This window comes from Aptenodytes forsteri, unplaced genomic scaffold, assembly GCF_000699145.1.
Source record: "Aptenodytes forsteri isolate BGI_AS27 unplaced genomic scaffold, ASM69914v1 Scaffold485, whole genome shotgun sequence".
Classification (NCBI taxonomy): Eukaryota; Metazoa; Chordata; class Aves; order Sphenisciformes; family Spheniscidae; genus Aptenodytes; species Aptenodytes forsteri.
This window is the reverse complement of record NW_008795525.1, coordinates 435,289-446,931: the sequence shown is the minus strand read 5'-3', so window position 1 is coordinate 446,931 and position 11,643 is coordinate 435,289. Positions and strand designations below refer to the sequence as shown.

The 11,643-nt window shown below is 45.0% G+C and overlaps 1 protein-coding gene and 2 pseudogenes across 1 annotated transcript in view; all 3 read left to right on the top strand.

Moving 5' to 3' along the window:
- Window positions 1-1,101, top strand: part of LOC103901166 (folate receptor gamma) — a 12,018-nt gene extending 10,917 nt beyond the window's left edge. The window contains exon 6 of the mRNA XM_009282005.2: window positions 1,014-1,101. Coding sequence (XP_009280280.2) covers window positions 1,014-1,101 — 88 coding nt within the window. The remainder of the gene's footprint in view (window positions 1-1,013) is intronic.
- Window positions 1,102-1,235: 134 nt separating this feature from the next.
- On the top strand, window positions 1,236-2,178 carry LOC109279531 (annotated as a pseudogene).
- A 3,539-nt stretch (window positions 2,179-5,717) lies between these two features.
- LOC103901165 lies at window positions 5,718-7,060 on the top strand (annotated as a pseudogene).
- The last annotated feature ends 4,583 nt before the right edge of the window (window positions 7,061-11,643 follow it).

The window sequence follows — 11,643 nt, the reverse complement described above, 5'->3', positions numbered from 1 at the left end:
GGTATTTAAAAGACGTGTAGATGAGGCACTTAGGGACATGGTTTAGTGGGCATGGTGGTGTTGGGTTGACGGTTGGACTCGATGATCTTAGAGGTCCTTTCCAACCTCAATGATTCTATGATTCTATGAATGGCAAAGGGGAGAGCAATGGGGAAATGCGCTGCGCTACCCAGGTGAGGCAAAGTCCACAGCTGTCCAGCCTGCAGAGCTCTATAGTATTTCAAATACTTTAAGGAGTCTTTAGATCAAAGCAGCTATTCCCAGTTTTTCTGGTTTACTGGATTTTTAAAATGCTCCTAATGATACAGCCTCTATTGTAGCTGGTTACTTATTCCTTGCCTTTATAGGAAACAGAGAAGCACTTTTTTCTTTCCCTCTCTAACTTAACATGTTGTCTGCAAAAGCTGAAGCTATCCTAGGACTGACCCCAGCCTGAAATAAAAAAATGTCTTCTAGCTGATGTGTGGGGTATGGGTTTGCCCTGTCTGACCCAGCTAAGGATGGGGAAGAGGAAGCACCTGGAACTGATTCCTGTGACAGCGATATCCAAAAAGGACAAAAATAAAACAACTCTATAAAGGCAAGGCTGCTTGAGTTTAAGGAAAATCCTATTCAGGCAGCTCCCACTGTCAACAGGTTTGCTGTCTATGCAGGTTCTGGTCAGCTCTGCCACTGTGTCTAAACAATGCTCAGGTACTTGTCTCTTAGAAGCATATTGGGATCCCCTTCGGGGCAGGTGTGAAGTCCTCCTATCCCATGCCAATGTGAAAACATGACTGCCTGCAGTCCTGTCCCTGGAGGGACATCTGACCTCACTGTCTCCAACCACTCATGGTTTTATTCTTTGAAAGTTGCTTTGGGATTAGCTGCAAGTGATACTGCAGCCAGCATTTCTTCTTTATGAGAAACTTCTAGTTGTAGACACTTGCTCCCTGGACACTTCACTGATCCCATGGTACTGTTCCCGTGCTTGGCAATGGTAGGATAACTTTGCCTATTGTAAGCTACTGCATGAGATCTGGGCAAATTGGTCTGCAGCTACAATTAGTTCCTCTCTCCCTCTGTCCCTTGATTCTTGCTGGAAGAGGATCATGTTGCTAAGACTGCCAACAGCAGCATGATTGTTCTTGCTTCCCAGGCTAGGTGACACCCTCAGATTCTTTGTGAGGTATGGAGAGGGGATCTTCATTTAAAACACCCTGTAGTGATGTACTGCAGAGCATCCATGTTATAGTATGACATTATGGAACAGCAGTGGCTTGCAAACCCTCGGTGTTAATCCTGATTGGTATTGCTGGGATGGAAGATGTTCGCAGCTTGCTCTTTATCTCATTTTCTTCTGCTTATCTTCTGTCACTTGTAGGGAACTGCACAACCCTGTTTGTCACCAGGACTGACTTAAGCCTCCATGAGCTCCTGTATCAATTCCTATCTGTGCTGTCATCACCAGTTTGGGTTTGTCTCTAAAATACCAACAGTAATGAGTGTTGTGGTTTGATGCCAGGCAGGTTAGTCTTGATGTTTGGTTTGCTCAATCTTTTTTAATTCATCCCTTCTCCTTCATGGAATCCTCTGTGCTTCCGGCCATGACTTTTGATCACTATGTGGCCATCTACTAACCTGCTGAGATACTCCTCCATGCTCACCAGTGCCAGGATAGGCAGGATCAGGCTGCTAAATTCAGCAGCCCAGGTGTCCTGGGCTGGTCCAGGTGTCTCATCAAGCATTCCTCCACTTCTGGAATTAAGGTTACCATTACTGTCTGCATCAAGACCTGATCAAGCTGGTGTGTATAGACATTGCATTTAATAACTGGTATGACTTTGCTGTAGCAGTTCTCTTTCTGACTTTTGACCTCATCCTCATTTTTATGCCATATATTGCTAGGGCCATTCTGAGCATCACATCCCAGAGAGAGCATCTCAAGGCTTTGAACAACTACCTGTCCCATATCCTGGCAGTCCTGATCCCAGTTGCCTAGTCCATGGCTCACTGGTATGTCAAGCATGCTTCCCCTCTCATTCATGTCATCATGGACAATGTCTACCTGCTGGCCCCCCCGCCAATGCTGAACCCATCATCTACAGCATAAAAACTAAACAGATCCACAGGATCTGCCTCTCAGAGGCAGCTCTGCCTGAGACGGAGGCAGCAACATCTGACCAAGGGATGAGTTGAGGGAATGGGATGGCTGCAGGCTAGAAGCAGCTTGTCTGTGTCATTGCTCTAGTGTTTCCTTGCATTGGGGATATTTTGGATGGGGACTTCTTCAGTTATCATGTGGTATCTGTTGGGCTATAGTGATTTGTTGTGCCTGGCGAGTGGAATCAACAACTCAACGTTATTACTTGAGCTGCGATCATTCATTGCATACTACAGAACGGTTTTGCTTTATGAAGCTATTCTAGAAAAAGGCACCCTTGAAGAGAGGAGGCTGATTAGATCAGCTGTCCATCTCATCACAGTCTATGTTCATCTGCTCAGCCCTGAGTTGAGCTAAAAGGTCAAAAGTTTCACCTGTGTTCTTTGTATTTGATTGTTTCTTGTGACAGACTTTGACTCTGCGATCACTCATGCATTAATCCTAGCATGCTAAATATCACTGTTCACTCATTATTTCAATGATGCCATTTTCAAAGAAAATCTCTTGAAGTGCAGAAATGGAGAGAACTGAAGAGAATTTTACAAATAGCAAAACCACCCAGCTTACAAAGGTTTAGCTCCTTAACTATTGGAACAGTCACCACCTCCACCTGCAAGTCTAGATATGCTCCTTTCCTCTACATAGCAAACACCAACTGCTGAGTCTGCAATGGGCAAGCACTGACCTTACATTGCTCATGGTACCTTGAAACATCAGACAGGCCCAACATTGCCTCACTGTCTCTACCCAGCCTCTTCTGCTGTTTACTATCCCACTGGGGTGAATCAGGCTGAGAAGCTACCCAAATGTCTCTGCTAGAGCAGCTGTGAGTATCAGTGAGGACTGCCTGTCAGGAGCTGTGTTGCAGGAGGGCTAAGGCTCTGCTTCAGTGAAGTGTAATCTATGCTGCAGATCACCAGCTAATTGATTTCACCTTTGTAGCCCTGTTCTGGGGCCTGTGCACATGGCCTCACTTCATGTTCTCCTTACATGAGTCATCATTTAGCTGGAGCTAGCAATTACTCCTCTTCCCCTGGCCAATGCACTTGCATTTGTTCAATGGCTCTCGGAGCACACAGGAGCCAAGGGATTCTGCTGTTCCCGCACCGATCTCATCATGGTTCGCTATGGCTGACAGCATCTTTCAGCTAAAAGAGTCCGTGGAATAGCTTGGCTGTTTCTTTAGTTTCACAGCCACTGGCTTTCCCCTGGCTCTGTTCCAGGCTGTGTGCTTGGTGGGTACCCTTCAGGTGGGACACACACCTTACAAAGTGCCCCTCCATGCGATGAATAACATTCATTTTCTTTCTGTATTCCCAAGGACCAAGATGAATTAGGGAAAGACCTGGGTGATGTTTCCTCTGCCACCATGTGTGAATTTGGATCACCCTGGATACTGTGGGCATGCTGGGCTGACAATTCCAAAACCCTCTGAAAACACCCTGGGCAATGTTATCATGTGGGTTGGAGCTCACTGGGTTCAGGAAGGGGTTCAGCTGTGGTCTCCTTCATCACACTACAGAGAGGACTTGGACTTGCATCTCCTTCCTACTCTACAGCCCTTCAGGGACTCCTTGGAAGAGCTTGTAAATACCTCCAGGTCTGCTCAGGGAGCAGATCCTTCACCAGCAGCTCCCTGCCAGCCCCCTCCAGCAGCGACCCTCCTTCCTCGCAGGAGCAGAGCACCAGGATCTTAACGTCAAAGAAGCACGTAGGTTGGGAAGGGAGGTCTGGGGGCCTGTGGTCCAACAACCTAGTCAGACCACAGTCCCTTGGAGTGAGACATTTAACACATTAACACATTTTTAACAACATCTCTGATTTTTCCAGCACTGACACCTGTTTCAATAAAACGTATTCAGGCTTTTCACAAGTCATTGCCTTTAAAAAAATTTTTTAAAAGTCCATTTTCATGCCCTCTCCTTTGCCAGCTCATCCAGTCTGTCTGGGCCATCCAAGGATGAGTTGCATGGATTGCAGGTGCGTGGGGAGGTGGCAGAAGCACACTGGCCCCGTGGCTGCTGAACTGCAGCATTCACAGGGTGGTAGCAGCGTGTCCCTCTGCTCAGCATGAAGCCACTAACGAGAGCGATGCAATCTCCCGGCTGGGCTCATGCCAAGCCAGACCATCACTTGGGGACCTGGCTCTGTTGTCTTGAAAGCACATGCAGGAGCCCTCCCTATGTCTCATGCAGCCCCATGAGCTGTTGCCTGACATGCTCCAGTCATGACCCTTTGCTGCTGCTGCTGCATCTTCAGGCTGGGAATCTCCTCTTTTCCACACAGCTCTTCTGGACCATCATTTCTTACACAGGGTAAGGTAAATTGCCTGTACTACCCAGTGCCTTGGTCCAGGGCATGAGGAGCCCAGACTCCCCTCAGTCCGAGAGCACAGCAGCATCACCCCACTTTCCCGTCTGCTCTCGCTGTGTCACAGGATGCTTTCAAGCTGGCTGCGGGTTTGTTTCTTCTTGTTTTTATGGAGTTTTGGATGCATGTATGTAACTGATTGCTGCAGCCTGAGAGGTCCCCCCTGTGGTTACATACAAGCCAAGATCACCTGGAAGGAGGGCTCTGTGTTGGATGTGGTTCCTGGGTTTCAGGAGCTAACTGCAAGAGCTGAAAAGCAGAGGGGGGACATCAGCCAGCAGGGGATGTTTGACTCCTTTTGCTCTCCAGCCAACAGAGAAGGTAACCAGTAGAGCTGACAAGATACTGTTGTAGCTCTAGCTATGATGGTCTGCTACAAGTTCATAACATCTCTTTTTGTCCTCCTAATATAGAATAGAATAGAATATTTCAGTTGGAAGGGACCTACAATTATCACCTAGACCAACTTCTATTCGTAGAAGAAAGCCATGCTTTGGGGCACACAAAGCTTTCTGCATGTCTCGTAGAGAAGCCAGATGCTCAAGCTGGGGCGTAGAGGCAGAACAAGGCTTGGAGGAGCCCAGTGCACAGCGAGACCCCACAGAGCTGTAAATGAGGAGCCCCAGCACAGAAGAGGCTTCCAGTCCTGAGCATCAACCCGCGGATAAGCACTTGCATGCTGAGTGGCTGGCAGTGCCCTTTCCACTGCAAGGGCAGCTTGGAGACCAGGAATGCCACCAGCTTTACATGTGGACATTTGTCTGTAGGGCTCCTGGTCAGAGAGATTGCTGGAGGGGCTGGCCTCTGACCAAAGGAGCCCTCTTCTCACAGCCTACATGCAAGGCACAGGGGGAAAATAACTCTCCCGTGAGCCCTCCACCAGAGGACCTTATCCAGCACCCTGGGCAGTCAGCACAGAGATGCCCGTTGCTCTGCCTGGCTCTGCAGCAAGTGCTGGCCAAAGGAGGGGGGATGAAGGAAGGGTCAGCTGTGCTGGCAGGAAACTCTGTGGGTGCTGCCGGTGCTCCCCAGGGACTCCAAGGGCTGCTCCCTGCCACTGGACCAATGTGTAAAAGGGAACTTTTCACACCCAACTGTAGACCTACTGCCAAGATCATAGTCTTTGTCCAAATGCTTAGAGCAAGAAAACTGCAAGAGCTCTTTGGTGCCAATCACTGAACTAAGGTTTTTGTAAAATAGTGATATGACACAGGTACATTTTTCAAATCTCCCATATTTAGTATGCACAGAACTATTTTTATAAGCAGCATACACTTTTCGAAAACTATATTACAATGCTGCAGCTCATGTGATGCAGAGAAGGAGAACCCCAAAATGAGCTCCTTTATAGATGTCTTCTTTGTATGACCTTACCTTAAGATAACTGAACACCCATCTGCTGGGCTCTCCAGGACCTGGTTTGTGGCATCTGGTCCATGTCCCTATTTGATATGTGTTCTTTCAGCTTTGGCTTCACATCTGTCACATTTACATGTGTTTACTATGTCCTCTTAGACTTGCTACTTCGATTTCTTTGATGTTTCTTTTTCACTGCAGGCCATGTCTGGTACATCATGTCTCTCAAGAAGTCCACCTCTACATCAGTCACATTTATCCTTACAGGCATCTGAGGGCTGGAAACTGTCAGCATCTGGCCCTCTTCCCTTCACTTTCATTTGTGTTGTGTCACTTCTGGGGAACATCACAATCCTGTTTGTTACCAGGACTGATCCGAGCCTCCATGAGCCCATGTACCAATACCTGTTCATGCTGGCCACCACCAGTTTGGGTTTGTGTCTGTCTACAATGCCAACTGTGATGAGTGTGTTCTGGTTTGATGCCAGGCAGGTTACTCTTGATATTTGTTTTGCTCAATCTTTTTTAACTCATTCATCCTCATTCTTGGAGTCCTCGGTGCTTCTGGCCATGGCCTTTGATCACTATGTGGCCGTCTACTAACCTGCTGAGATACTCCTCCATGCTCACCAGTGCCAGGATAGGCAGGATTGGGCTGGCTGCCCTGTGCAGGTGTGCCTTACCAACTGTTCCTCCATTTGTGATATTAAAAGGATTTCCCTTCTGCCAGTCTCATGTGCCCTCCCACGCCTACTGTCTGCATCAAGACCTGATCAAGCTGGTGTGTGCAGACATCACGTTTAATAACTGGTATGGCTTCACTTTAGCCAGTCTCTTTCTGACATTGGTCCTCATCCTCATCTTTGTGTCATGTATACTGATTGCTAGGGCCATTCTGAGCATCGCATCCCAGAGGGAACATCTCAAGCTTTGAACAACTGCCTGGCCCGTATCCTGGCAGACCTGATCATGTACATCCCCATGGTTGGCTTGTCCATGGTTCACCAGTATGGCCAGCATGTTTGCCCTCTCATTCATGTCTTCATGGACAATGTCCACCTGCTGGTCCTTCCCATGCTGAACCCCATCATCTCCAGCATAAAATCTAAACAGATCTGCAGGGGCATCCTTATAGTCCTCTTGCCTGCGTATCCCTGTATGGGGCAGGGACAGGTCACAGCTGTGGGGTGAGACCTGGTAGGACATGCCTGTGTGCCATGGGCCAAGTCAACATCTTAAATGCGCACATCTTCCCACTGTGCATCCTCTGGGTGAAAATGCTTCCTATGTTAATGATACCCTCTGATTGATTAGGGGCTCTGCTGGCTGAGTCCACGTGCAAGGATCACTGACAATGTCTGCTCAAGTGACCACAAAGGCCAGACAGAGATCAGAGGGGCAGTGACAAGGTGGAGAAAACCAGCCAGGCTCATTCCTTTACATCTACTGCTCCTCAGACCACCAGAGGTGAACGGTTCAGCCATTGTCCCTGTTTGGAAACTAGAGCAATTTATCAGAAGAAACTCTCTCCAGGACGCTATGCAAATTCCTGGATTATTGCCTAAATGGGTATAGGATTTTTGTGGGGTGCCTGCGGGAGAATTTGAGGATTGAACAAGCGAATTATGGAACTGTACAGGATTTATCACAGGATGTTTAGTGGAAGGGCTGACAGCAGGAATTATTGGGCATTATTAAGGAATTATTAAAGGAATGTGTGTGTTTGCAGATGTGTGCAATCCACCAGTGAACGTCTGGCCAAAGCAGAGAGCAGGAAGAGTGAGGGGTCTGGGGTTTGGGGTCTGGGGTCTGAGGTCTGGATCAGAGGGACCAGGGGTCTGGGAGACGGGTATAGGAGAGACCGAGGGTTGGGAGCAGCTTCCAGAGAGACCCACTGTAGTGGGGTCCCTGAGCTGCTGTCCGTAGAACTGAACTACAACTTTTGAACAGAACTGAACAGCAATGAACAGAACTACAACTTTTAAAAGATCTTTATTCTGTAGGGTTTTTATTTGCTTTTTTTTGTTTGTTTGTTTGTTTCTTGTAGTTGAAAGAACTAGACTTCAGCAAAGTGGTCTTGGTAAAACTGAGAGAGTGATATCTCATGAGGAAAACGTCTAGGAGAGTATTTTTCAGGAAGCTATGCTGTTTATTAAAGATGCGATAAAAAGAGCATTTTTTCAAACCCCATGAGTAGAATGAATAAGCAAGAAGGGCACTAAAAATCATCATGCATAAATCACCACCTTTGCAGTGATCCCTAGCATGAGAAAAAAATACGAGCTTTTAAGCTTGGTCAAACTAGTAATGATTTACAGAAAGAAATAGCAAGAGCATATAAAGCAAAAACAGAAAGGAAGGGGAAGGCAAAAAGCAATTTGCTTTTAGTTAGACACATAGATTAATGTAAGAATTGCTTTGTTATTGAAATGCTAGGGAAGCATATTAATTTTTAAGCATATTGAATGATTAATGATATGAACATGCATGACTTTTTTTTTTTATTATAAATTATTTTTCCCTGAAACAGTCTAACATCAGCAGCAAAGAAAGAAATCAGGGGAAACAGGGGAAAAAAAAATTTAAAAAGTTAAGACAATAGATGGCTTTAAATTACAAGGGCAGGGTAAGGGCAGGGTGACATTCCCCTTAGAGTACTTAGAGAGCGGGCAGGAGCAGTCCAAAGGTTGTTGGCAGATATCTTTGAGAGTGAACGAAAGGCAAATGAGAAAGAAAACCAGACTGGAAGAAGGTAACCCTAGGGCCTGACTTCAGAAAGGTGGAAAAGGGTAAAGAAGCGATAGGGAATTAGAAACCAGTCGGATTAACATTTATTTCCTGAAAAATACTGAAACAGACAAACCAAATATTTATGGACCACGCATGACATATCAAGGAAATAAGTAGCAGTGACCATGAATTTCTTAGGAACAAATTGTGACAAAGCAATCTAATTTTTCCTTTAGACAGGGTAACATGCCTTGGCTGACGGAGAAGAAACAGAAAATTAAATCTGCCTTGACTGTAATTATGCTTTTGACACATTTCACATAACGTATTCAGAAACAAGAAAGGGGAGAATGATCTAAATGAAACTACCACAAAGTGAAGGCAAAACTCATTGGAAAAAAGACTTTTTCAAAGAAAAGTTATCAATTATTCATTGTCAAAGATGAAGCGGACATGGATTTGAAGAAAGCTGTCTTATTTCTGCAGTTACTCACGTTTTTCATTAATGAGCTTTTAAGAAAATAGAGGTTTCTTTGGGTCTGAATGTAGTTGTTGTCATGTCATTTTGGGTACATAGATCTGATCTTGCTTAAAAGATCTGGCCTTTAATCAGTGTATTCCATATGAATGTACCAGAGTGACATCATCTTTATTATTCTGCCTGACTATTTAAAATTTTTGGTGTAACTCCAGCATCCTTCTGGTGGTTGGATAGGGAGACTGCTTATTAATTTGTCAGTGAGAACAAGGCGGAAGGACTGAAAGTACAACAGGGAGAAGGCTGAAATTCAGAACTGTCCTGACATGCTGGATGTGAAGCTGGAAATGGAATTCACACCGTTGGGCTGGTAGGAATGGGAGGATTTATGTCAGGAAACACTGGTATCAAACTGGTTAGTCTGGCAGTAATATTAATCTATAGGGGTTTTTATGTTATTTTTGAAAATAGAAATAGAGTAGGCAGCACCTCTGCAACAAAGCATTGGGAAGTACCAGAGATGGCAAGGCAAACATTAGTCAACAATGTCACAGTTTGCTAAAATAAACAAGAAAATAAAACCTGAAGTGAAGACCATGTCAGAAAGTATGAGTAGGAGTGTTGTACCCAGGGCACACGGAGTAACCTTCCCATTCTTCTCAGCACCAAACCCACAGGTGGGGGCACCTTCTGTAAAGGAACACAAAGACCCATTAGCAAAAGGAGAGCAATAAAATAATTGAAAGTCCACAGAATATGAAACACGAGGACTCCTTTCACGCTTCAGATTTTTTGGAGAGGTATGGAGGTGCCATCCAGGAATGTTAGAAAGATTTACTAAATACCCTTCTGGGTTGGTTTGGGTAAGCTGTTGTCTTTTAGGGTGGCAGATGGACTACAAGATCTCTTGAGGTTCCTTCCATTCCTACTTTTCAGGTTTCCATCAAAAATTTCACGTTAGATATATATTTTCTACCACTGTCCCGTGCATCTCATTTGTTGTATGTGTATTTTGATATTCCTTATCTACATATAGGATAGCATCTTCTGCCTAGTGATACATTGATCTTCACTAAGCAGTGATATGGGGGTTTGAACTCCTCGGTATTATTTCAGTAATAATAAATACTTGGGTCTTGGTAGAGACCCACCATCACTCTTGGCCTTCCTGTATTTTCGTCAGCAAATCGCATAGGCAGATTGGATTTCTCAGCTATTAAACATAAAGGTGTATTTGTTTGTTTTTCTTGAACATCCTGGATTTAAGCCAGACTTTGCACCCCGTGAGTCTCTCATCCAGGCTCAGTCTGAGGACCTGACTGACTTTGAGCAGAAATTTATTACAGTAATATTGTGTGTTATTACTGGATGCACACAGTTTCCCATCAGAAACCCCTATGCAGCAGCTTTCCACTTCTGACCCCTCTCTGTGTGAAGCCATGAGGACTCCTAAAAGCACAAATGATAAAGCAGAGAGGGGTAGTAGCTAAGTGGATCAGAGGCTGTTATTTACATCAGCACATTTTATAGAAAGAAGGCTATTCTGCAAGCTTCATCTTCCAACTGCATCCTTTGGGCTAATAAAAGAAATTATCTCTCTTCTGAAACAAAAGGCAGGGTCAGCCAGCTAACATCTGATAAAACCACATTTTTCAGAAAAACTCGTCATTAATGGTTGTTGTTTGCTGGAGGTAAAAATGGCCCAGCATTAAAGCCATTAGCTTTTCAAAAAATTATACATGACCATTTTCTAATACTGAATCCATTGCTCCCAACAGCAAAACTGTGTCCTTCTGATGAATGAAGATGAAATAATTACTGATGTGGAAGTTATCCTTTTCTAGTGGGTGAGTCACCTTGATCTGATGACTGTCAGTGTCAGGGGCACTGCAGAGGTCAGCAATAAATGTCATTGGGGTCCCATAAGGGTTTATTTCCCAGAATTTGGGGTAATTACGAGATAAGTTGGATAATGAAATCCCACATCATGCTGACTACTTGGACACAGATCATCCTTCAGCTGGATATGTCATTGCACCTGGAAGGAGAGGCAAAAATAGCAGTTAAGCATTGAATTTGAAAGTGGTCAAAAGCAGGTTTTCTATACCCAAGGAAGCGCTTCAGAAAATTCACCCTGCTATCTTAGACATGATCTTCCTATCCAATCTCTCTTCTATTTTCTCATCAGATCAGTTTGCTTCAGCACTGCCCGTTTCTTGACAGATATAACATGTAGCAGGGAAACTTCTCCCTTGCTAGCGCTAGCAGCCCCCAGTCTGGCTGTCAGAGCAAATTACACTGAGCATTCAGGTTATTGAATATGGCCCAAATCTTAGTATCCCATATGAAAAACAACCGGCATTCATTACTCCAGGAGGAGCAATATGCTCTGTGACTACCCAATTCAGTTTGGGTCACAGAGCAACCTTGAAGGGTATGAATTCCAGCCCAACAAAAGTGAAGGTCTTGATTTCCAAAACAGGAATGTGATTAAAAAGAAAAGCCTGGCGAAAATGTGAATGTGCCCTGTTTTTGAGATTTTTTTTTTTCCCTTGTGCCAGGTGCC